The sequence below is a fragment of the Mauremys reevesii genome, linkage group 20, assembly GCF_016161935.1.
Source record: "Mauremys reevesii isolate NIE-2019 linkage group 20, ASM1616193v1, whole genome shotgun sequence".
Lineage (NCBI taxonomy): Eukaryota > Metazoa > Chordata > Testudines > Geoemydidae > Mauremys > Mauremys reevesii.
In genome coordinates, this window is record NC_052642.1 from 21,180,442 (window position 1) to 21,207,464 (window position 27,023).

Sequence of the window (27,023 nt, forward strand, 5' to 3'; positions counted from 1 at the left end):
GGTGGTGCCTCAGGCAGTGCTGGGGATGTGGCTGGGTAAGAAGTGTTTCCCCTGGATCCCAGGAGCTCTCAGATCTGGTCCCATGGGATCACAGTCAGGCCAGAGAGGAACAAAGGAGAGATCCCCTGGCCCTGGCCCAGTCCGGCTATCTTCCGAAGTTGTTGCTGATCCCATCCTGTTTTCTCCTCCCGCATCTCCTGTGCTTGTGAGTGGCCTGATGCCACCTTAGTGACCAATGGCAGAGCTTAGTCTGACGTTTTAGCCAGGCTGTTTTCTGAGCTCAGAGGAGCAGGCCTGCATCCATTGCGATCCTATCTGCTTCCACAGGGGTCTAGCTTCCAAGTGAAATGTAACATGAACATGTGTAGGGTGGTAATGAGTCACTCAGGTCATCAGAGCCCCAGTATGCCAAGGGCTGTACAAATACACAGATGGTAAATTACCGTCCCTGCTTCAAGGAGTGTACAAAACGCATGGAGATTGCAGGCTGGCAGAATGTCTTTACCCAAAGGGAAATTTGGCCAGGACATTGGGGTTACTGCCCACCTGTGGGGAAAACCGGTGAGATTTTTAAGAAGCTCAGGGGTTGATGTCTGTCTCCTTTGAAAGACTTCGTTTCTAAATGTCTTCAGGAGGATGGGTTAAGAAGCTCTTTCTTTCCAACTTCCAAAGGCTGGATGTGCCTCTGAAATTTGCTGTTTGCTGGGCGTGAAATAGGTTCGCAGTCTAATGAACTAGTGAACAAGTTAAACGCCATGAAGAGATGACCTGGTTTTGCGTGGTGTTCGAGGCAGCAAAGAGCAGGGACATAAGCTGTTTGGTTCTAGGATGAGGAAACCATTAGCAGGAATTTAAAGGCCCAATGGGTTGGTTTTTTTTGTCCACTTGCACTGTTTCTAGCAGTCACATTACTAACACAGAGAAACTTATCACCTTCCCTCTGGAGACCTTTCTGGGACAGAAAGGAATTGCGGTCCAGAGATGATCTCCTGCTCGCAGACAAATGCAGCCAACAGGAGCTGGGAAGGTTTTACCCAGGAAAAGGAAAAGTGATTTAAAAAACTCTCCAAAGGTCCCATTCAGAAGAAAGATCATCACAAAGGTTGGTGTTCTGCTGAATACACAGAGGAAGAAATCAAGCACTTGATCAAGTGCTTTGGGTAACAGCGAAGCCTGACAGGACATTTGCATGGAGAAACAGGCTGGCACTAAGATGTTGTTGTCAGTAGCTACCGGTGTGGTGCTCTGCTCTTGTTCGATCATGATAACAGTCGGCTGCGTGCGTGTTCGCTCTGTGTAAGTATGAGGGGTTTCCTGGACTTGCTTCTTGGCTCGGGGGTGTTGTAGGGAAGCATCCGATCTGGGTCTTCCAGCAGTCAGTTTGCAAAGAGCCAGCCTAGGGTAAGGTTGGGGGGGAGTTGTACCTCTCTGCCTTAGGGAGCAGCCCTCTTTGTCTCTCTGTTGTGGGTTCTCACGTGTTAACGGTCTGGATTTTAAGAAATAAAGTTGTGTTACCTTGCAAACTTCCAGCAAAAGTATTTATGTTTTTTCTAACTTCTCTGTTTGTGTGCCATAAACATACAGGAACCATCATTTACTATATGTCTGGGCAGCAGCTAGTGCAATGGATCCCTTGCCTGGCTGGCCTGCAGATGCTACCATAATATAAATGTTTAATAATAACTGCACTGCTTGAGCTCAGATTTGATCATAATAAATAACTAGATACACTTTCAGAACAGAGAGAGAGAGAGAGATTTATGAAAGCTGGTCAGCGGCGGGAGGGGGTTGCATGCACCACAGCACAGGTGTTGGAGGGCAGGGACGGCTGTGCTAGGGGAGGCAGCGCCGCCCATGTTCCAGAGTAATAGGCTAGCGTTTCTTTAGGTGAACGCTGCAATGGAATTAGCCGAGTAGCAGGTCCCACTTCACAGCAGTAGAGCATCTTCTGAGAATTACGTATTAATGAGAGAACTTTCAGGCATGGATGCAGTAACTAGATACATTTTATCTATCAGTGGAGGCGCTGAAATGAATCGGAAGCATCTAATGGTACTTGTATTCGTTACATAATCCCGTCATGCATGTAATACATTTGCTATTATCACTATAGCCTGAATACTGATAACCCAAGGGACGAGTGACAGGTGAACCATGGGCTAAAGATTTAACAGTGAACTTAAGCACCATAACATGAAAGGGAAGGGACGGGGGAAGCCTAGTATGACAGAGCTCTGTTTCTAATTTCAGGGCAGAGTAAATGGTAAAAGCTCTGTTGGGAGACCAGAGACAGGATGTCAGATTAAAAGAAAATCCGTTCTATTAGTGAGCACTCTGGCTACTAATTTGGTGAAGAAATATTTGGAGGGCAGTTAAGATTCCAGAGGTACAGCTGGGCATTGTGAGTCTTTCATGACAGTACATGAGGGCCCCATGGGCATCAGACCCCACCACCTCTCTGGGAAAGACAGTGTTAAGTAATGGCTTCTCCTGCACTACTCGAACGGGCTGGTTACCCAGGGTAGTTTATGCATTTGAAACAGTAGGACAGTTGGACAGGCAGTGGTACGTGATGCCACCGCTACCCAAAATCAGCTTGATTTCTGAGCTGAGCAAGTGGGCTGGTGTATGAGCAGCACTGGCTCAGGGGCTGCCTGTTTTCGTGTTCGCTGTCCCGTTAACACCGCTGTGTGTGTGTCCTTTCAGACGAGTGCAGTGCTGTGTTCTGGAGGCTGCGCTCTCTTGGCCATCAGCTGCCTGCTGGCGATCATCGCTATATTCCTGCCCAGCGGGCTCTGTGAGAGACGAGTGTGCACCCTGGCTGGCTACATGCAGACAGCAGCGGGTAAGTGACCTGGACACCAGCCTCAGCGGTTTTTCTTGTGCCCTATGTGGTTAAAATGGTATTGTTATTTTCCAGTACAATTCACCGCACAGGAACTCTGGCCAAAGCTGTCACTGAAGTCAGTGGGACAGTGAATGCTCAGTGCCTCTGAAAATGAGGCTACTTATTTAGGTGCCTAAATACGGATTTTGCTGTCTTGCTTTGGTCACCCAAGTCTGTAGATTGTGGCTACGGGTCTTGCGATGCCAAATTGGACCATCAGCTCTGGCATCCTCCACCTAGTAGCAGCCAATGCTTCAAAGGAAGGCAATGTGGAAGCATACATGGAAATGGCTAATACATGTGAAAATAATATTAAGGCCCAAGCTGCAATGCAGAAGCTCTTCAGGATGGCAGGGTCTTGCTTACAAAAATGTTTGTCAAGAGTCGTCGTAACCAGATCCTTTTGTAACGCTGGTTTCTTAGTGGAAATGATTTGTATCTCCAGGAAATTTGCTGCTCCATTCTGTTAATAGTTTTTATTCTGTCCAGCCAGTTAGGAATGTCTCAACTCACAGGTTTCCTTCTATTCTTATTATTTATTCTCTACCCAACTTTTGCTGTAGCTTTCCTTAAAACACCAGCGAGATCATACTATAATTGTGGACAGTCCGGTAAGTCCAGGTGAGATCCATTTTATAAAGAGGGGCCTCCACAAAGCTTGGAAAACACCTGACCACTGTGAGACGTGATGAGATCTGCCAGGTGTTCAAGCAAGTTGTGGTCCATACTGTACTCCAGGGGTCGGCAACCTTTCAGAGGTGGTGTACTGAGTCTTCATTTAGTCACTCTAATTTAAGGGTTCGCGTGCCAGTCATACATGTTAATGTTTTTAGAAGGTCTCTTTCTATAAGTCTATAATATATAACTAAACTATTGTTGTATGTAAAGTAAATAAGGTTTTTAAAATGTTTAAGAAGCTTCATTTAAAATTAAATTAAAATGCAGAGCCCCCAGACTGGCGGCCAGGACCCAGGTAGTGAGCGTGCCACTGAAAATCAGCTTGTGTGCCACCTTCAGCATGCGTGCCATAGATTGCCTACCCCTGCTGTACTCTAAGGAAGGGATGGAGTTACATGATGGTATCATCCCAATGAACTCAGTTATGCCTCTCTTTCTTTAGATATATTGGCATCTGAATTTGAAGCAGTTGCTGAGTTTATTGGTTTGGTTTAGTTTGTGTGTGAACACACTGGTCAGTCAGATTCTGCTTTCTGTGCTGGTGCAGTCACTGTCACAGGGGGCAAAATGGTATTTCTGGTAGAGCTAAAACTGGCTCAGTGGGCTCAGTTGTATTTTCCCCTGGACCTAGCAGGAGCAAGCCCTTCACTCTTGTTGTTAGGGCATGTCTGTTGCTTCTCCCTCACTCTGCTATCATAAGTGAGGATAATTGGCACTAGCATAGCATCTTTCATCTGAGCATCTAGCAGCAGTTTGCAAACACTAATTAATTCCCACAGCAGCCCTGTGAGGTAAGTAAATATTAGCCAGTAGGCGATGCTTCGCTTTAGATATTGTATCTTTTATGTGAATTACCGTAGTGATTCTTGTAATAGGAATTAAAATTTAATTAAAATAAAACATTATCCATTGGGTGGGAGAGAGGGAAACAATGTCTTTATTAGTAGTAGTATTTGTATTGCAATAACGACTAGCAGCCCCATCACAGACCAGGATCCCATTGTGCTCGGCTCTGTACCAACAGAACAAAAAGACCCTAATCCAGTAAACTGGACAAAGCTGGATTGAATAATGATTCCCCATGGATGGGAAACTCCTGGCTCCCAGTTTTGTGTGCCAGCCATTCTCTTATGTACAAACGACAGCCCTCACTGTGGCTTTGCGTATTTTTATTAGATAAAATTCCATACACAGAATTTAAGTGAACTCAAAAAAGTGTACGTATGCGCACACACACTTCATGTATGGTGTGAAGCAGGATTCTGAGCCAATAGCTGAATGAAGAACTGCTGACTCACAAGGACCTATGCACAAAGCAGATGCACTCAGACCCTCATTCTTCATGCCTGACACCCCCCTTGGTGATGTAAGTAACCAGCCAAAGACTCACAGCATTAATTGCTAGGCACAAAACATGGGAAAACAGGTTCACTTTGCTAACAGTGTCAGAATTAAAAAATACTGTAAGCAACTTCTGACAGTTAGTAGGGCAGAAAAATATTGCCTCTTGAGACCCAAACCCTGTTTATAATGGGTGTCCAGATTTCATTCACGTTCTTACCATCATTGCTGTTAAAAGTTTTTGCATGTAACAGACTCTCTGGAGACTTGTGATGTCTCTGTTCCTTGTACCCAAGCTGACCTGAAACAGACTAGTCTTATGCCCACACTGGCTTGTGTCTCCCGCATTCCCCACTCCATCCTTACACTCCCCCCAGCATGCCTAAGCAGAACGGCCCTGCTTTATCTTCATGGTTATTTGTGTTTAATTCTTTGTTCCTCATTAACATCCTTTCAAAGAAAGAAAGAAAGAGGGTTTAGTCTTGTAGCTCCTAATTAGTTGGTCAGAATAAAAAATCCATCCCCCAAGATGCTGATGACATTCCTGATGTATTTTTGTTCAGCTCCAGGGGGTCTTTGCCTGGAAGTTGCCCCTGGGCTGGGGCTTGAAATAAGGTACCCCACACAGATGCCATCTAGAGAATGGCAGGTGATGAATTCAGAGATTTTGGGAAGGGCACTGAAAATAAATGCCACGTGCTGACAGAAAACACCCAGAGCCAAACTTTAGTTACCTGCCAGGAAAACACCCACTGCCGTACACCTGTCTGTGTGTGCAGAACCCCCTGAGGCTGTGCAAGGGCAGGCACAGTGCCCTCAATGTGTGGTTCAAAGCTGACAATGGCTCCCAGCACCTAGTGGTTCAAATCCCAGCAGCGTAAACTGTGCCCCTCCCTAAGAGATAAATTGCAGTTTAGCCAGTTTTCTTGGTTCGGTCTCTTACGTGAAACCGAGGGGGTGTAAGTGTTCTAAGGCCTGTGTTCCCACTGAGCAGAGAGGTGTGTCCTTGTTCAAACCCCGCCCCGCCCCCTGCTGTTGTTTAATGCATTATGTGCTGTCTCCTGCACCTTTGCCGTCAGCAGGAGCCGAGCATTCCCAGCCTCTCAAGGACTGGGCCCAATGTGCTCCTGGGCAGAGGCTGGGACCAGGAATCTCTTTTTCCAGCCTGTGCCACTCACACCGACACGCTCTGTTCTCAGGGAGTGCCTGATGGCTTTTGCCCGGCAGGGTTTATAGCTGAATGAGAGCGCCATAGTGTCCCTTTTAGAAACCCATCAGGGTGGGCGGCCTCAGGGGCGTACGGAGAAAACCTATCGCATCTCCTCACTCGGGGATGTCGTGAGGTACTAGCAAGTCCCATAGGGGCAGATAGAGATTGAAACCCCAGGCTTTGAAAGTCAAGTGGCTGGCGGAGTTGGAGGGCAGCATGTGGAGGGAATCGCTCCCCGAATGCTCAAGCGTTTGCCCGAAAAGATCCTGATTCAATACCATTGCTTCGGGCCTTTAGCAGAAAGAAATGGTGTTGGTTATGGCTGTGATCCTGAGTTAAAGCAGGAAGACAAACCCACTGGTGTGTCTGTGCCATAGAATAAACACACTTCCCTGAAGATATCCTCTGGCCCCAGAAATCCAGCAGAATTTCCAAGTGATATGCCTCATTATCTGACCTGCAGACTTCAATCAGCTTTCTCGTGTTGCGAGGGAAAATCCTGTTACACGGTATCCTCACTCCAGCGCTAAATATGAACTAATCCTGCGGGATCTGATTTGAAAGCAGATGGACAGACCCGTTTCTCCCATCTCACTGCACTGAGGCTGTTATTAAAGATGACTGTTCATGCTCAGCTGAAGGGATAATGAAAGCGAAGGAAGCTGCTTGCCTGTCAGAATCTCTCTGGCTCCTGCCTCCAAATTGCTCGCTATTATATCTGTGTGTACAGAGGCCAGGCTTCTCATGCAGCATGCCCTTTCCCTCTGCTGCTGAACCTCCTATTTCTTGGGGACAGCAAATAGAATCTAAGGGCGCCCCATGCCCCCGATAAAGCGCTCCCCTGGAAATGGAGAAGGTGCAGCAGTGCTCTCTGAGCCTCCTCTCTGCTGCCCACCAGCCATCGATGAGTTCGTTCCTTCCATCCTCCAGGGTGGGTGTGTTGCAGGAGAGTCAGGGTTGGCTCCTGGAGAGCTCCGTGGTATCAAGAATATTTTGTTGCTGTGCTTGGGTCTGGGTTTGATTGCTAGCTAGCGTCGTAGATGAGCCCAGCGATCCATGGCAGTGCAACGTGCGGCTGAGCAGGGCACCTGAGTTCAGGTCCTGAGTTTGTTACAAGCTTCCTGGGCTCTGAGAGTGAGTGCTCAGATCCTTTGGGAAAAATCTCAGAATTGCCTGTCCCATATGTCCTCACTTGCCTCTTCTGCTGCATGACGCAGCATCGATAGAGACCAGACGGGGCTCTGTCCAGACCTGCCTGGCGGAGGGCATGTCCCTGTGGCACAAGGCCTTCACCCATTGTGGAGGTGCTGGGTAAATAAAGAAGTGAACTCCCTGAAGATGTCCTCCTGCCTTTGGGGCTGAAACCCTGCTGAGGGCCAAGTCTCGTGCGGAGGGAAAGAGGAGGTTTTCTCAGTGGGCGGCTATGCTAAGTGGCCTCAGGATTAGAGCTTTGTGTGCCATTTTCAGTGGCTCAGGAGATGGGAGGAGGGAGAGTCCAGACTTCTTGTTGTGCAGCCTTTCCCTGAGCCTTCATCAGAGACTATGAAGGCACCACCGGGGCAAGTGCTCCAGGAAGAGATTAAACAGAAAACAAGGGAAGCCAGCGCTCAGAACCGCTGCTCCGTCCCCTAGCTTAGGGGCAGTGGTAACCTTCAGATCATCACGCTTCAAAACGCATGCATCCAGCTCTGCAGCCTGCTTGGCTCTCGCTCCCACCCAGCAGCTCTGGCCCAGGAACGGGTTTGGAGAAGCACATTGTTCGGGTGGTGAATTTCCCAGTCTTGGTTAGCGTTCACCTCTCTCCAGGCCTGGCAGCACTTACTGCAGGGGGGCTGAAGCAAAGGAATGGAATAAATGCATCAACGAGTGCTCAGAGGGAACATGCAGCAGAACCAGTTGGTAGGGTCAGTAACCAACCCAGGACTGAAATCACAAGGCCCCGGAGTCGAAGGAGATTCCAGCCCCACTGTCGCTTCATGGCTTTGCTATGTCCCTACAGATGTGAGATGAAATGCATCCTAGAATACTCAAGGAGCTGACTGAGGAGATATCTGAGCCATTAGCAATTATCTTTGAAAAGTCATGGAAGATGGGAGAGATTCCAGAAGACTGGAAAAGGGCAAATATAGTGTCAATCTATAAAAAGGGAAATAAGGACAACCCGGGGAATTACAGACCAGTCAGCTTAATTTCTGTACCTGGAAAGATAATGGAGCAAATAATTAAGCAATCAACTTGCAAACATCTAGAAGATAATAAGGTGATAAGTAACAGTCAGCATGGAATTGTCAAAAACAAATTGTGTCAAACCAACCTGATAGCTTTCTTTGACAGGGTAACAAGCCTTGTGGAGGGGGGAAGCAGTAGATGTGGTATATCTTGACTTTAGTAAAGCCTTTGATACTATCTTGCATGACCTTCTCATAAACAAACTAGGGAAATGCAGCCTAGATGGAGCTACTATAAGGTGGGTGCAAAACTGGTTGGAAAACTGTTCCCAGAGAGTAGTTATCACAGTCATGCTGGAGGGCATAACAAGCAGGGTCCTGCAGGGATTGGTTCTGGGTCCGGTTCTTCATCAATGATTTAGACAATGGCATAGAGAGTACACTTATAAAGTGTGCGGACGATACCAAGTTGGGAGGGGTTGCAGATGCTTTGGAGGATAGGATTATAATTCAAAATGATCTGGACAAACTGGAGAAATGGTCTGAAGTAAATAGGATGAAATTCAACAAGGACAAATGCAAAGTGCTCCACTTAGGAAGGAACAATCAGATGCCCACACAAAATGGGAAATGACTGCCTGGGAAGGAGCACTGTGGAAAGGGGTCTGGGGGTCATAGAGGACCACAAGCTAAATATGAGTCAACAATGGAACACTGTTGCAAAAAAAGCGAACATCATTCTGGGATGTATCATCAGGAGTGTTTACGCAAGACACAGGAAGTAATTCGTGCGCTCTACTCTGTGCTGATTAGACCTCAACTGGAGTATTGTGTCCAGTTCTGGGTGCCACATTTCAGGAAAGATGTGGACAAATTAGAAGAAGTCCAGAGAAGAGCAACAAAAATGATTAAAGGTCTAGAACACATGACCTATGAGGCAAGATGGAAAAAATTCAGTTTGTTTAGTCTGGAGAAGAGAAGACTGAGAGGGGTCATGAATTATAACAGTTTTCAAGTACATAAAAGGTTGTTACAAGGAGGAGGGAGAAAAATTGTTCTCTTTCATGTCTGAGGGTAGGACAAGAAGCAATAGACTTAAATTGCAGCAAGGGAGGTTTAGGTTGGACATTGGGAAAAACTTCCTAACTGTCAGGGTGGTTAAACACTGGAATAAATTGCCTTGGGTGGTTGTGGAATCTCCATCTCTGAAGATTTTTAAGAGCAGGTTAGACAAACACCTGACAGGATGGTCTAGATAATACTTAGTCCTGCCTTGAGGGCAGGGGACTGGACTAGATGACCTCTCAAGGTCCCTTCCAGTCCTATGATCCTATGGTTCTATGTTCAGACACTACAGAAATGGGGTTCTGATAGGTACTCTAGCTTGCTAGCTTTCCAAAAAGGGGACAGAGATACTTCCCCTCCTCTGTAAAGCACTTGGAGATCTGTCAGTGAAAAGTGCGATGTAATATTTTAATATTATTAATTATTTGTTGAGCAAAGAGTGCACAGTGTTGCACAGAACCTAGAAACAGACGTTCCCACAGGAATGCCCTCTTCCTTGCATTCAGGTCTAAGCCAGTGAAACTGCTTTATGGACTCATTTTAACACTGCAGGTAATGGATTTGCTAATAAAGCATGACTTTCTCATGCTAGGTTGCTAGGGCAGCCGATGAAATTCACACCCTTCTGGGATGTTAAATCATTAATCCATAGAATGTCGTTAGTTACAGGTCAGGAGGAGATATCAGCCTGCTGTCATCCTGGCTCCCTCGCTATTTAAAAAATGACAGTGTGCACTGAATTTCCCCCAGCACGAAAAGTGTAAGATAAAAAGAACATTAGGACTGTTAATGAAGGAATTCTACAAGCGTCCGTTCAGCAAAAGAGAGGCTGATATATGGATGCTGGAATAGCTCGGCCAGCCAATTCATTATCACCCAGCAGCATTAACGTGCTGGGGATTTTCCAGCCTTCTGGGTATTAACTTGTACAATATATAAAATTCTAGATTAAATTTTCTCTCTCACACACACACCCACCCACACCGAGCCCATTCCCCTGTGCACAGGCTGCTTACTCGGGATTTGTGTGGAGGGAAATGGGAGTGTGTGGAATCCAAAGAACCCCTGCCAATTTGCAATCAGTGCATGCACAGCTCTGGGTCTCCTCCGCAACTGCTGTGCGCCCCTCACATGGGCAATGGAATCTGGATAATCACAGACCCCATGGCCATGTCTTCTCCTCCTCCCCAATCTCATCATGGTGGATTATGTGGACCCGGTTACAGAGCCTAGATCCACCATGCACACGAGATGAATAATCTCACTGCCTGCCCGCTCAGCTTCACCCCCCATCCTGGGCAGCATACTCAACTCTGCTTGATAAAGACCTTTGCCCGGGGCCATTTTCACCCACCGGAGTATAGAATCATAGACATGTCGGGCTGGAAGGGACCTCAAGAGGTCATCAAGTCCAGCTCCCAGCGCTGAGGCAGAAACAAGTAAACCTAGACCGTTCCTGGCAGGTGTTTGTCCAACCTGTTCTTAAAACCCACAGACAACGGGGATTCCTCAGCCTCCCTCAGCAGCCTGTCCCAGAGCTAAACCACCCTGACAGTTCGAACGTTTTTCCTAATGTCCAACCTAATTCTCCCTTGCTGCAGATTGAGCCTGTGACTTACTGTCCTGTCTTCAGTGGACATGGATCACAACTGATCACTGTCCCCTCTCTCCTTTTTGTGACCCTGTTCCCCATCCACTCACACGCTTTGTCTGTCTTATCTATTTATACTGCAAGCTCTTTGAGGCAAGATCTGTCTCTTACTATGCGTATGGACCGTGCCGGCGCAGCGGGCCCAGAATCACGTACGACTGTAATAAAAATAATTTAAAAAATCCAAATCAGGCAATGTGTGTGTGTGTGTGGGGGGGGGATGGGGGAGCAGCCAACAGATCGATGTAACTCCGGCTGCACCAGCCCTGTCACTACCTCCAAATCTTCCTCTGCATAGGCTGCAATGCAGGGAGTCCCTGCAGAACACAGCTCCGCAGTGTCAGGCAACACGTCAGTGGCAAAGCTGGGAACTCAGCCCAGGTTGCCTGGCTCCTCAGGCCAGTGCCCGAGCCACTACCCCACAGTTAACACCCCCTGCACTCAGGGCTTTGCATTTGGTGCCGACGCAGTTTGTGTTGAGGCCAGCACAGACGCTGGGACAGTTAAATAAAACTGAGGGCCTCTGAGTGTTTTACTGATATTGAGCCGGCTGGCCATAAACCGTAGCCTCTATGCAGTATTGACAAATGAAAATTTACTAGGTACATTTGGCCAAGCTAATGGGCTGCTTAAGCCCTCGCTGTGCCTCAGTAAGCGCTTTATATTGTGCATTTTAATATCGTTTCCCTGTGGATTAATTCTTATTCAAACTGAGGTGGCCCTGAGTCAACAGAATGAAGTCGTGCAGTTTATTGTGATTCAGACACGATGCACCGCTCTGTTTTGTCGTTTCTTTCCTCATTCCTCTCCCTTCCCTCCAAGTTGGAATCTTTGTTAGAAATTAATCTTTCCCCAGCAGGAGGGCGACCGGCAAGGAGAGAACCTCCCTCCGAAAATAATGACATTTATTGCATGGTACCAGGGTGTTTTTTTTAAGGTAGAATGATTGTGGCTGTACTGTGTAGAGATAAATTGTACGAAGGCCATGAAACAATGCTCTCTTGAGTCTCTGCACAGGAAAGTTCTGTCCTTGCTATGGACAAGGGTAGGACTGATTCTGTCTCTGGTAGAGCCAGGAGTGCTTGCTATAAAACTTCATTAGAGATCCTAGGAAATACAGTGCATACAGGGAAAGGATGCTTTTGTGGTTAGTGCACTGAGCTGACAGTCAGGAGATATGGATTCAAATTCTGGCTCTGCCATAGACTCACTGTGTGACTTGGGTCAAGTCACTTACTTCCTTTGTGTTTCCACACCTGTAAAGTGGAGGTACTAATACTTCCTTTCTCTGTTTTGATTGTAAGCTCTTTGGGACAGGAATGACACTAAGACAGGTCCCTCCCACATGCAGTGATATTGTCTGAAAGGTGGAAATGTGATAAACATTACTGGCTCCATCAATAAATTAACTTTTCCCCCCTTGATTTGTGTTAGACTCTCCCCTCCCCCTGCCTAACCTGACCTTTGTCTCTTGAAATTAAAACTTGGTTCCTATTTTCCCACATCCCCGTCCTCTTGCCCCACTAGCAGAGCTAAGGGAATTTAGCAGAGCTCTGCAGACTGGAGCAAAACTAATATAGTGTAATAAAAAAGATGGATCCAGCCCTCTAACTTCAAGATAAAGAGCCAGGCGTAGTCAACCAGGGGCAATGAAAGATCCTTTCACGTATCTGAGCAGGGGAGCCAGCAAAAGTAATGAGAAGATATCTGTACCGAGATCGATCATTTCAGCCCTTGCAGCTCTGTAGCTGATCAAATGGGCACGTGGGGCTTTGAATTTCATTCACATAAATTCAGACGTGGAGCCCGAATTCAACCAGGTGATGCAGGTTTCTGAGAGCAGCACCACTGTGAGCTGGGAGGAGGGGAGGCGCTCAGCATCTTGCAAGGGATCAGGCCCTCGTGTTTGGCTCTTGGCTGCCATTTTTAAGCAGCTGAACCCCGCAGCCCCTCCCCCACCCCCCAGAAAAATTCCACAAGGAAAGTCTATGTAAACTTTGTGCAGATAAAGCAAAACGTGCATGGCAGAGTGAGTGGGTCTGGCAAGGCTAGGGCGCTCCGGCGATTGCTTCCAAGAGAGAGCACGTGATTTAAAGCTGGGGTTAGAGGGGCGAGGCACAAAGGGGTGGATGCAAGGGCACCTATAGAATTACTGCCCTTCACAAGCAGAGTCAAAGCGCCACTGCTGCGAATTACCGGAGATATGAGACGCACATTGTCTCCGGCCACCATTGTTGTCCCAAACATCAACCTCAGAGGGGGAAGGGCTCCGTTTGTGTAACTTTCATCCCCCCAAGTCTGGGTGCTCTCTCCGAGTGCAGCTCTTGCCAGAAGATTGGTAGCTGTTAAAATGGCACCCTAGGCTGTGCTTCAAACTCCACCTTGAGTTTTATCCGTTTACCCAGACAAAAAAGTTTCTGTTCCCTCCCTATTTGCTCTGGGATCTGACAACCAAGCTGGGTTCCTTCTGGCTTGTGCATCATCACCAGCCAGAAAGATTCTGCAGGCCAGATTCTGCCCTCATTTATACTTGTGTCTTCAATGGGTTTACACAGGTGGAACTGAGGGCAGAATTTAGCCCTGCAATTGCACCTTAGTTCACACTCTCTGTTGATGTTGCCTGAGCCAGGAGAGAATGCAACTCGCTTCCCATGGCAGGGTGGGCTCTGCAGGGCTCCTGGCAGCGTAAGGAAGTGCAAATATATTTCTGTCACTAGAGTCAGCAGGCGTGACTGTGAATGCAGCCTGGGTGCTGATCCGCTGAGTCAGAATGAGGTTACAGCCACATGGTCATTGTCAGGGTGGAACAGCACCGTGGCTCAGGTATCCGAATGGGGGACAGCTTCTGATCTTTGTAACAAACCTGTTCCAAAAAACTCCACTGGGCAGAACAGGTTGTAAGGGGAGGGAGAGGACCCGTAATGCAGCTGTGCGTCCTGTAACCATTTCCTGCTTCTGATTTCACACTTTCCTTGAATTCCCAGAAGCTTGAGTCAACGGTCCTGGTCCAATGCCCCCACATACAGCAGCTTTAGCACTGACCTGCAAGAGCAGGGAGCGTAGGAGCGAGTCACTGTTTGCATTCCAGATGCTGAGTATTCCTGGCCACATCAGACACTTGAGAGAGGGTGGGGCGGAGCATGCCTGCCCAAACCAACCCGGACCTGACGTGTTGGCAGAGGTCTCCACTGAAGGTCATCGGGAATGCAAAGGAAGCTGGGGCTTTTTGACACTCTGTCTCATGGGCTGATGAACACGGTGCGGTGTGACATTTAATTTCACATGGCCCCAAGGAATGGAGAAGGGCAAAGGGATCACCAAGACTGTTCAAGACAGGAAACTCGCCCTGATGGAAATCACACTTGCCTTGGTAGCTGTTGATGCAGGAATGAAAGAGAGACGTTATCCGGATCCCCTGGAACTTACTGGGGCCAAAGGGAGAGGCACAGGTCTACCTTTTCCTAAAGTGATTAGTGATTTTGGGTGGTCAGCTGGAGATGCTTTGGGGGGGGGGAGCGGGTGCTTAGCACTTACTGAAAACTGGGCCCTTTTGAAAAACTAGGCCATAACATCTGCATATCCCAGAGATAAAGGGGCAAACTCAGCTCTGGCATAAGCAGGTACAATTCCCATAGACGTCAATTCAAGTAGTTCCATGGCCAAATTTGGCTCGTGGTCTCTAAACCCTCCAGCAACAGCAAATTGCATCAGTGGCAACAAAATGTGCTCACCTTCTCTGAGCCAGGAAAAATCATTCTGCCTGCCAAGAGGCATGATCCTTCCTCTTGCTTTGATCTTCTTTCCTCAGCCCTGTTTATGGAGATAAGAGGCCTGAACAGTTCGAGCTTCCTTGATTGAGAATTTGTTTCTCCTTGTCCTTTAAAAAATGATACTTAACAAAGGACATAGATGAGGGAAAAGTCCTTTGCCATGTGGCGCTATAACATTCCGAAGGAGGAATGTTGGTTAAAGGACATTAAGTCTGAACAGAGCCATGCTCAGCTGTGTATTGCCTATGCCAGTCTCTCTGTAAGAACAGCTGCCATTCAGATTTCATCTCTCAGGTGCTGGGCTGGAGAACAAGGACATAATGTTTATAGACCGACATTCAAATTAATCTCCGAGAAGCTATTGCACAGTGTGTCAAGTGACTGCTGCAAGAAAGGCAGCCGAAAGGAGCACATGGGATTTATCTGTCTGGACAGGGGCGGCTCCATGCACCAGCACTCCAAGCGCATGCCTGGGGCGGCAAGCCGCGGGGGGCGCTCTGCCGGTCGCTGCTAGGGCGGCAGGCAGGGTGCCTTCGGCGGCTTGCCTGCGGAGGGTCCACTGGTCCTGCGGCTTTGGTGGACCTCCCGCAGGCGTGCCTGCAGAGGGTCCGCTGGTCCCGCGGCTTTGGTGGACCTCCCGCAGGTGTGCCTGCGAAGGGTCCACTGGTCCCGCGGCACGCCTGCGGGAGGTCCGCCGAAGCCGCGGGACCAGCGGACCCTCCGTGCTTGGGGTGGCAAAATGTCTAGAGCCGCCCCTGTGTCTGGATAACAGATCACCCTGTGATCCCTGAGCACTCACCCTAGCCCTAACCTCACAAGAGACCCCCATTCCCAGTTCTGAATCCCACAACCTAAATAGATCCAGCAACTGCCATATCAGGGAACAAGACCAAAGCCGTGTATAGTTACAAATTAACAGATTTTTCTATTGACATAATTCCCCCTCCCCTTGCAGGTAAATGTAGTGCTGATGAAAGGCACTAGCCTGACTGTGCCTGAAACAGACACACTTTATCTCCAGGACAGGTTCAGGTAATCCCCTCTGCATTGTTCCTCTCCAGTGGACTCAGCATGTAATTGCACTTGGTATTCTTGCTGATTCATGGTAGCCCAAAGTGAAAACCCAAAGCCAGGGAGAGATTATGTGCTACCCTATGAACTCTCCTCCACCAGATGGTGTCCCCATGGCAGATCACCTTAACCAGTCTTCATCTAGTTTATGGTGAGGCTCTGGTATCAGGACAGGACTGGCTATACCCCTGCAGAGAATATACAACATGGGGTGTAAGATATACAATCAATGCAACATCGTAATGCTTTGCACTGCTATAGTGCCCTTCATCCTGGGATCTCTGCAAACTTTATAGACATTGTAAACCTGATGAATTAAACCTCACAACTCTCCTGGGAGGTAGGGAAGTGTTGTTATCCCCCTTGTGTTGATGGATAAAATCATACAGCAAATCTCGGAAGAGATGCCAGGAGTCCTATCTCACAGTCTCGCTCCCCTTTCTGGTTGATACTAGCAAAGAATAATGACATCACCCCATAGGATTCCAAGGGAATGGCCTATTAGCATCACAAATGCTTTTGGTTGGTCTGTGTGACACATTGTAACATTCGACTTTCATTTGTAAATACAGCCTGGCTGAAAAATGCCTGTGATTATTGTTTTTATAGGAATGAATGATAGTAGCAAAGCTAAACTTTATTGTATTGATCCCACTAACTGTGTCCACTCTCCAGCGGGAGAGCATCTGAGCCTACAGCCTGGAAGTGTTCTGAGAACCCACGTAGCCTGAGCTGCATGAGAACTCAGCTAGTGGGTGGAATCTGAGACAGCAGTAGAGGCTGAATAAACACAGCGAAGAAAGGCAGCTTCCCGAGCATCTGGGACGCTCAGGACTAAGGAAAGGATTAAGAGTCTGGAATTGGATTAAACTGCTGGCAACTGCAACTTGGCACCAAAGTAGATTTCGTATGTTGCTTAAGAAATGGCATGAAGCCTCGTAGGTGGGCAAGAGGGTTCAGAATGCTCAACGGGATGGCGCGAGCATGGGACGCTATCATAGATAGCCAGCAGCAGGGAAAACTGAGCCCTGTGGTGCATGTGACCTTGCAGAAGTGAGAAATCTAAAGGAAGAGTGACCCTGCTTCACTGGCCCGACACAGTTTTTAAAATAAATTCTATTCAGTATCCTACAGATAGCTAGGAAATAGCTTCCTGAATATACAGTGTTTTGTTTCTCTTACAGTTTCTCTGGCTGTGAAAGTTCCTAAAGTGATTTCGTCCATTTCATATCTGCAGCCGCCCAGAGCGCTGGAGCCAGATAACATTTGTAAAGTTGAGGTTTGATTTTCATTTAAGTTATGGGAAAACCTTCCACGCCTTCTTCTAGTTACCCTTGGGCTGCTGGGGAAACTGCTGTGCATTTCTTGGCAGGGATCAAAGACCTGCACGTAGCCTCTTTTTTTGTGCGAAAACTCTCATTTTATCGTCTTTTGTTTTCCCCTTTGCTGCAGATTACTTGGCACACAAGCCAGGCGTGGCTTTGCACTGGCTCTTTTGCAAACCCCGTAACAAATGAGATGAGCATTGTGAGGTCATCTGCAAACACAGCACAAAAAGAGGCACGGCCGTGTAAAACAGCTCTGCTCCAGAGCCTCAGCCGTTCCTCCGGGGGGCCGAAAGGGGCTTGCTTTCATCAGCGGGGCTGAGGCGTGTGCAGGCTGGCCTGGAAGAAGGAAAAACAGCTTTGGCAAATGGGAAGACTTGGAAGCAATAGGCCACACTACAGCAAAAAGCCAGGCCAAGGGTCTCCAAGAGCTAACGCCTCTTGAGACGGCTCCACGGTGCATGGGGGGCATCCCGGAAGTGTCTGAGCTGAGACAGCTGATCACATGTAGATCTGCCCCACACTGCCAGAGCCCCACTGGTATAAACAAAGAGGGGGCTGTGAAGGCTCCAGAGCTTCGGAAATTACTCCCACCCTGTTGGTCCGAAATAACCCCATCTCATGACACATGCAAGGCCTCATCTCTTTCCCGAGGCGTCTGGAAACAAGGGGTGGCAATTGTAAGGGTGCAGAGTTGTTTGAGAGGAAGGAGGGTTTCTGGGGGTTTAGCTCCAACTGCTGCACTTAGGGCGTATTTTAAAGTTGTGTTGGGGGCCCCTAGGCAGCCTGGAGAAGCTCCCTGCCGAGCATTTTTATAAATGGCAAGAAATACATTTGAAGGCTTTGGCGCGGATGTGCACTGAAAATCTGCCTTTGCTAACTGCAGTAGATTCAGATGTGCTAGGCCTGGCTGCCTCCCCCAGAGACGCATGTCAGACTGCGAGGGTGGGATTAAGCCCTGGACTTCAGGGAAGTTCAGGAACCCTGTAGCCTGAAGGTAGGTAAGGAAGGGTGTATGCATCCAGCATTGTCCTCTGGAGAGAGGCAGAGGTTTGTTGGACCTTTTAACCTCCATTTTGGAGGGCAGCGTGCTGCAGATTGTGTATTCCATTTAAAAAAAAGTATTTGCTTAGGAGCTGGTATCGGTGGGATGATGACACTTTCTTATATAAAGCCCAGAGCGATTGCGTGAGAGCTGCCAGCTTCTGGACCGACCTAGCGGAAAGGAGAGCTGGAATCAGCCCTGTTCTTTTGCACCTACCTGCTGACAGCCCGGCTGTCATCTCCCTGGCCATCACTGGGTACTAAAGGTTAGATCCAACGTCTGTGGAAGCCGGTGAGTGTCAGATCAGGCCAATAAGCTGCATTTTCAAAGCACTTGGGTTATCTAAGGAAAAAAGAGCATCAGTACGTCCAGCAGGAGAGGGTGATGTAAGCCAGGGAATCCTCCCATGTTACTTTCGAAGGGCACAGTTATCCCAGGGACTCACCACGTAAGGAGCCAGGGAGAGAAAAGGTGCTGTGCCCTACCCTGTAACCTAGCCGCTCAGCACTGTGCATTTGCATTTACACTCACTCCCCTCGAAGTCGCTGTCCTAAGGTTGCCAAGGTAGCAGAGAAGACTGCACAAAATGGCTGCTGCCTCTTTTGATCCAGGATGCTCCTTGAGATGCCCTGAAGCCAACAGCCCACCAAATGACTTGTAATGGAGCTGCCAGCAGTGCCTGATGGCTCCTCACCCTCCACGGGGAGTTGATTATCCGTGTCTGTGCTGCTGAGCTCAGCTCCCTTCCCTTCCGGCAAACCCACCTGCCTAGGTAAGCTCAGCATAAAGCACTGAGGAGGCTGTTGCTGAATGAGAACGTTGGCTCGGGGAAAACATTTGAGGCACAGATGCTCTTTTCCCCTCTAGCAGATCTAACCCATGCTATGCAATCCAAGCAGATGTCTGCCAGGCATTCCTTCCATGGGCTGCCAGCCAAACCCAGACCCACCATCCAGACCATTGTCCCCTGCGCCCTCCCTGCGGCACAGGGCTGCTGATGACACTGACCAATGCATTTTATTGCTGAAGGCCAGGCCTCTCCCAGGAAGCAAAGCTCATTCCCTTTGACTTTGCAAAAAGGCTTCTGCCTAAGTCAGCGATGCGTCATATTAAGGAGGGCTCCGGGCAAAACACTAACATTTTGTCATGGCCTGCGCCCGTCCCAAGCAGTTCCATATCCATTGGGCCTCCCAATGGCAAGTCAAAGATTTTGCTGCACCCCAAGGATGGTTGGTCGCAGTCATTTGTCACGCTGGAATACAAAGCCCTCCGCAGCCTTGCACCCTCACCTGTGGTTAGTCCATCTCCCAGCTGAGCCTCACATCCAGTGGGTTGTAGTGGATTGAAAGACGAGGGAGCACTGTCAGTTCCTGGTCACGGGGCAGGGGGAGCTGTGGAGAAGCCCTGCTCCCCCAAGCCAGGAAGTGCAGGAGAGAGCTTTGAGCAGAGAAGGGGAACTGCATGTCACTTGTTCACATCTGCTCAAGCACATGGATTTCTTCACATTACTTATTCAGCTGACAAAATGAACTGAAAAGCCGTTAGTACGGTTAGGTTGGAGAAGGAAAGGGGGAGAAGGCAGTTTACAGATGCATCTGAATCCTCTCCCTGGAATTAAAAGGTCCCCAAAACTCCAATGGAAGGTCCCTTGTTGAAATCATTATGGCAGCAGCTCAATGACTATTGAACTCACAGTATGACAAAACAGATAGATTACAATGGAAAGAAGCAAAGGAGCCATCCGAAGGTGCAGAGAAGAACTGTGTGTGCATCAGGTGATCATTTGGGGGAGTTAATAGGAAAAAACCATTTGATTGTATGGGGAGAATAATGTAAATGGATGGAAGAACAAGATGCTAAACAATGAAAATAGCAGGCTGCAGATCGCAGGTGCCAATGTTGCTGCTAAAAGAGGAGGGGTAGAAGAGGAAAGATCATACCTGGCGAGGAAGGGAGACAGCAGGAAATGGGATGGAAATGATAGGGGTGAGAGGCAGATAGCAGCAGCTGAGGGATAAGAGTGGAGGGGAAGGATATTGTAGGAACTATCTTTTCTTTCATCTGGGGAGATGCTATTATGGCAGTAAACGATGTGTGTGGGATCTATGGTTACCCTCAGCAGGGGTCCCGATTCGCTCATCAGAAGGGGCAGTTGGGGAGGTCATGGAAGTGCCTGTGATGTGAGATGCAGTGGCAAGCAACAGCTTGGAACCCATCACAACTTGTATAATCTGCTGTCAGCTGTTGAATGGTTTCTGCTAGGCATGAGTCTGCCAGTTCCCTGCACTCTAAGCAGCTGGTCATTTCCCACCAAGTAGGCAGTAAATCCTGTTACTGAAAATACATGAACATTAATTGGTGCCGTGGGAACCTGGATTTGGGCAGAGAGGAGGGATGGAGAAGGCACTTTGTTACATTCAGTTGGGTCTGGGAAAGAATGAAGGTTTAATGGCTGCTGTTGCACTGGGACTCTGAGGTTTCATTGACATTGCGTTAGAGAACTGGTGTCTTAGGTTTGCCATCTGTCCTGTGTTGAGGGAGAGAGTTACAGTTAATCATGATCTTTGCCTGCAGAGCACTGTCCCTTGGTGAAGTTGTGCTACTGCAATGAGCTAAGCAGCAATGACTTCCTAAACATTAGCCGCTGCTCTCTTGGTGTCACAAAATTCTCTTGCAATTCACAACTGGGAAGTCCCTGATAAAAGGATCTTTTTCTTCCATGAGATTTTTACACACTCAAGATGGCTGCACTTCGCACCTTCCTGGGTCATAAAGGGTGGGGGTAGGAGGCCTCCACTATCCTGCAGAGTGAGATATTAGTCTGCGTGGAGATCTAAAGCCATAAGTCAGGAGCCTGTAGGCCAGCAGTGAGGAGCTGGTGCCTAGACTCCAGAGTTGTTGACAGTGGGCTGGTATTTCTCTATTTTCCTCGGGAATGAAACTCTCTCTTTGGACAATCAGCTCTGTTACATCGAGCCAATTTCTTGTCCCAAGGAATAACCTCACAAGTGCTAACTTCAACCTGTTTGCGCACAGCTTAGTAACTGTGGGGCCAAATTCTCTTCTTGGTGATTCGCTCCCATTTAATTGGATGGAGCGTGCGTGTGTTGGCCTGATGTCAAAAACTGCTCCTATTCCTTTCTCTTTACTGACCGTTCCGGGAGAGGCCTCCATGCCTGAAACCTTTGTGTTGGGTTCTTGGCATCCCCTAGGTTCCTTATGAGTCTGTATTTTTCAGACTAATGAACTAGAAAGAAAGAAAGTCTCACAGACCTACTGAGCAGCTATTGCTATATTCAGACCCAGCGGGCTGGAAAGGAAGGTGGCTTTTTACGGAGCTCAGACCACTCGGCATTTGGGGACACTGGCATTCACTCTTTTACATGTTATCTTCCCCATTCCCTCACAGTCATGCACTGGGGAATGCTAAAGGCCTGACGTGTTGTACTGGAGATGTGTAATGAGAGGACAGTTAAACACAGCACACTTCAAGGAAAGAAAACAGAGCCTTACATGGGACAAAATGCAACCCCTCTCTAGCAAGCTGTTCCTGGACAAACCACCTCCCACTTACCCTGCTGTGGCTAAGGTGGCTGCTTTGTTGGCTTTCATTATTGGATGTGAGACCCCAATCATGAGGCTCCTGCTAATCCTTTCCCCTGTTACCTGGGCATGCCTGCAAGATTGTGCTACATGAGATGGCCAGGCTGCGGTCAGGTCTTTCCCACACAGACTGTGGCACAGATACGGCCCAGCCTGCAGGATCACTGATCCAGGTCCAGCCCCTCCGTAGGCCTGGCATTCAGGGAGTAGTTTTCTTTAATTTCACATAACGGTCTTTCTAATTCTGCCCTAATCGGCTTCCTCTGCTGCAGAAGACATGCAGAGCTCTGAGGGCGAAGGATCCCTGACCCTTCCTGCATAGCTAAGAGTCTCTGGGAGAGAATCAGAATATTTATAAGTGCTGCTGCAGAAAAGAAAAAAAATATGCAAGCTCCTTATGCAACCTAATTTAAATCCCAGGTTTGGAAACTTTATTAAGGCTTGGCAGGGACTGTTTGGTACTCACAGGGGCCGCATGCTCTAAAACCTGATTGCATTTCAGAGCCAAGGTTCATGTGAACAGTGGAGGCATCTCTGGGGGTATTACAGATGTCGACTCAGGTTGCATTCTGTGTGGCTAGTACAGCAGTTTAGTGAGAGGAAGGAGACAGTTGACTCTCTAAAGCAGCCTGCCTGACTGTGATTATTGAACAACACAGGCAGGGATTTGGAAGGCACAGAGCGAGAGAGAGAGAGAATCTCTCATTTTTCGATTAGAATTTTTCTCTTAAACCTATCTGAGGCCTGAAGTCTTAAAAAGCCCAGATTAAAAATAGCCCACGTCATTTGAAAGTGAGTGCCTAGGGTACTGCAAGGTTGGAGGGGGAGGGGTTATAAGGCTAGTATTGGGCTCTGGGTACTGCTTGGAAGAAGCTAAGTGTATCTTGGAGGGTCAGCAAGGGGCTTGGTTTGTGCCCGATCTGTGTGGAGGACATGGACTTTCACCTCCTCCCTTAGCTGGCTTTGCCCTTGATGACAGAGACTCATCTGTTCGGTGGCTGAGAGCTGCAGTGGGACTTTTTCAACCAGGCATGTAGTTATAAAGGAAGCCCCTGGTATTTCACCCGGCTCATTCTAAACATGAGCATTATCAGCTGCCTTGAATACACTGCCCAGCTCGTCATGCCAAGCGGGCGAGCAGCGCATGTTATCGAGCCCATCTTCCCTTGAGCACTGAATTCCAGCATGGCTCCTTTGGAACCTGAGGATTAGCCTGGACAACATTACACAGAGGAATCGGTGCTTGTCCCGGCATGTTCCTGATCTCTTTCCATTTCACTCCTCTCCTTCTGATGAAGCTGGAGGGCACCTCGCTGCTTCTAACACCACCACCTGGGAGTGCCGTTGGTCCTTGGTGAAGTGTTCTCTAATATCTCTCCCCGTTGGCTTGTGTCTACAGTACCGGCTGGATTGACGGGCAGCGATTGATCCAGCGGGGGTTGATTTATCATATCTAGTATAAATGCGGTAAAAGGACCGCCGATCGCTCTAGTGTCGACTCCGGTACTCCACCTCAACGAGAAGTGCCAGGGGAATCGATGGGAGAGCATCTCCCGTTAACACACTGCAGTGAAGGCACTGCAATAAGTAGATCTAAGTATGTTGACTTCAGCTACGTTATTCATGTAGCTGAAGTTGCATAATTTAGATCGATCCCCCCCGGTAGTGTAGACCAGCCAGTAACTTAGATCGATCCCCCCTGGTAGTGTAGACCAGCCAGACAGTGGGCTGCAGGGCTTCCACACAGCAGGTGACTTTGCTGTTGCTTTGGAGTGAAATTCAGCCATCTGCAAAGGGCCAACATGAGCTCTCTGCACAGGGGAGAAGAGACTAGTAAACGGCATGTTCACTTCTCCCAGGTCATTCATTCCCCCCCTTTTTTTAGCCAGCCTTTCAGATCAGTAGAGTCCTGTTCTCTGCAGATAGCACAGCCCCTGAATGGCAAGCAGTAAACTCTTCAGTGTGCCTATCGATTTCTCTGACTAACATTGATCACCTTGGTGACATATAGGTAACGTGTAATTAGTAACTGGGGAAAAAAAGCAATGAGCGGGTCCTAAGGCTGGGATCCAAGATGTGCAGGAAGTCTGACCTCCTGTCAGCATCAGCAAGTTAATGATAAATAGGGGAGGGACAGCTGACCTGTCCATAGATGGACCTGGCTTGGTAATTGTCTAACCCACTATTAGAGATAGTAGCTAATCCCTGGAAATGGCCTTCTTGGGTCTCTGATCTCATGAGCAGCAGCTTTTACAGGGAGAATCCATGAGCTACAGATGTAAGAGGAGCAGGGGGCTACTTAATAGAATTTGAACCTACGGAAAAGGCATCCAGAATCTTGTCTTTGAAAAAGAAAGCTGAAGGAGCAGCATGTAGAAGAGATGCTTAAAATGATGGACTAGGGAAAAGCTCCGGTGTATAAAAATGTACATCCATACGGACATGAAATACATGCCTATAAAATTCTCCACCACTGGGGCCGTAGGCAGCAGTATGCACGGCCGTCCTTACCCATATGCAAAGTACGCAACTGCGTAGGGCACCAGAATAGCTAGGGACGGCCCTGGCAGTACGTGTGGGCATTTCACCAGCTACGTTATTGCTATTTAATGTTTATGTTACCATAGCACTCAGAGGCCCCTCTGTGCTAGGTGCTGTGCAAACATATCAGAAGACACAGTCCTGGTCCAGAAGCACTTGCAGTTCTATCTACTGAACTTCACCAAGCGCCCTTTGTAAAAGGGGTAACAGAGCGCAGCACTAGCTATGCTGAACAACGCACAGGTAGGGAGATCTGGCAAAGAGAGAGGTAATTTACAGGGGCCCCTGCCTCGCATTTTCTTTCACTGACAAAACTGGGGGGATGTCTTTGTTGTGGCTCAGAAAAGGAAAGCATCAGTTTCTCTCACTGAGTTTTATTCTCTGGCTTTGGTGCTGGGCTTTCAGGGCCAAATTCTGTGCTGGTATAAATTGGTACAGGGAGGGCACGCTGACAAGTATTGGCTCCAAATGTCTTAACAGGCCTGTGGCATAGCTTGGGTCTCAAATAGGCTGGGCACTTAGTCACGATGCATCCTGAGGGATCACTGGAGATGTTCTCGTTGGAGACAATAAATAACATCCTGCAGGCCACCAGATCAATGGTGGAGGGAAGCAATCGCTTCATGTTGACAGGAATATGAGTAATGATGCACACCACCGTGAGACACACCTGGATGGTCAGATATAAATGGATCAAATAGCTGTATATAAAGGGGGAAGGAAGCTATTTGGGGTTTAATTGTTAAAGCTGAGTTCTGCTGATCTGAGCCCGTACTTGAAAATATTGAGTAAGAAGCCAGGTCTGCTTCAGAGAGGCCAGTTCAGACCCTGTGAACAGATACACAGGAACCCTGGCTGTGAAATTACCTCTCCCCAGGATAATCACTGCTAGGGACTGGATTTGTAGGCCCGAGATTTCTGGTTAAATCACACCCTTCAAAATAAAATACAGACCGTGCCCTCCAGGATTCTAGGCTATTGAAGTAAATGGAAAGACTAGAGGGAATTGCTCTGAGAATTTTGAACGCGCGCGCACACACGCATGTGCGCACACACACACACACACACACACACACACTTATAGTACATGGTAGGTTAGACTGTGGACTAAAACCTTGTAGTGGGGCACTCATTCTAATTATGAGAGGCCGAGACTGTCTAGCTTCATAATCTTCTCACAAGGGGCTGTGAAATAGGGTCAGTAGGTGTGATGTGGAATAGACAGAATCTCCTCAGAGATTCGGTCGTGTGTGAGCCATTGTCTCCACTAATTAAGGCGTGGCTGCTCAAGTATTAAGGCTACACAGAAGTGGCATTTATAGTATGGGTATTTCGCTGCTTATGGTCTTGATCCTGTGGGTCTTCGCAGAGCTTGAGCGCAGTGCGTGCTGAGGTGTGTGAGGGCTTCGGTAACCGAGTGCTCTACATTGGGTCAACCACCCCATGTCCTTGTTTCCTTACTCTAGGGTAAAAAAAAAAAGGGGGGGGCAGAGTGTGAGTCTATCTGAGGAGACGTAGATGTAGGCACAATTCCCATCCTACAAATGAAATGCTCTGTTACATATGCCCTTTCCAGACCTCACTCTTGCTACTAGGCCGGAGTAACGCGACAGCCCTGCAGCAGCAGCTCTTTAATGCAGGACTAGCACTCTGCACCTGTGCTTGCTCAGGTCCCACCTGCAGCCTGCTACCTGAACGGACATTTCTCCTCCCTCCCTCAGACAACAGAGAACAGGCGCCCTCATGCTGTTGATACTGAGAGATTGTTTGTCAGGAAGCAGCCCTGGAATTCGGAAAAGCGGTTTTTCCAGGGGGTGGGGTGGATGGCGGCACTGTGTATCCTTCCAGGAGTTTATGTTATAGAAATAAAATAACTCTTCTAAAAATAAACCCTTGTTTTTATCACAGAGGTTCAGACAGCTCCTCTCCTTCCTGAAGCAGCAGCTGCAGAGCATCCAACACAAACAGTGCCAGCATCTTGCTGTGGCCTTCTGGGGTTTCTCAGGGATTTGGGGCATTGTCCTGCTCTCTCCCAGTTGTTTCCTGTCACAAGCTGGGAATGCTCTCCAGTCCCTTTTGGCCTGAATGCAGGGACGGGAGGGGGGGCAGGGAGAGGGTCGCAGTCTGTCTGGAAACAAAATCCTCCTTAATTGAATGGAGACGCTTTGGTTTCCTCTGTGATTGTGTCTGGGTGACAGACGTTCCGCTTGCTTAGAGGTGCTGGGGCTCTGGCATGCTTTATAAGAGCAGCTTTGTGTTCCTGTGGGTGAAATTCACCACTGTGCAGAGGGCCAGCACGGGTCTGTGCTCTATTTCAGTCCCACTTAAGCCCTGAGACTTGGATGTTGCCTAGGCTTTGGATGAATTTCACCCGCTGTTGGCAGTGCAGTATTGGTACGAACGAACAGGATTCTTTTGCAGTAGGTAGATTGTTCCACAAGGCACCCAAAGGGAAGAAGAGATTTAAAACAATGTCATAAAATATTTACTTAGCTCAGATGGCATGACATCGCTGCATTACTCACCACATTGGTTAAATCACTGGGACTGTAGTTTATAATTACTGTGATAAAATCGTCTCCCAAAACGTCCTTAAACACCCGCTTTTAGAATTGTGTGTTGGATAAACAAAATGAGACGTGCCAGAAACTCAGTGAAGTCCACTAGG

At 48.2% G+C, this 27,023-nt stretch overlaps 1 protein-coding gene across 1 annotated transcript in view; it reads left to right on the plus strand.

The window, feature by feature from the left end:
* The window catches only part of LOC120387344 (transmembrane protein 211-like), a 142,133-nt gene that overhangs the window by 38,848 nt on the left and 76,262 nt on the right, over positions 1–27,023 (plus strand). The window contains exon 2 of the mRNA XM_039507968.1: positions 2,707–2,845. Coding sequence (XP_039363902.1) covers positions 2,707–2,845 — 139 coding nt within the window. The remainder of the gene's footprint in view (positions 1–2,706; positions 2,846–27,023) is intronic.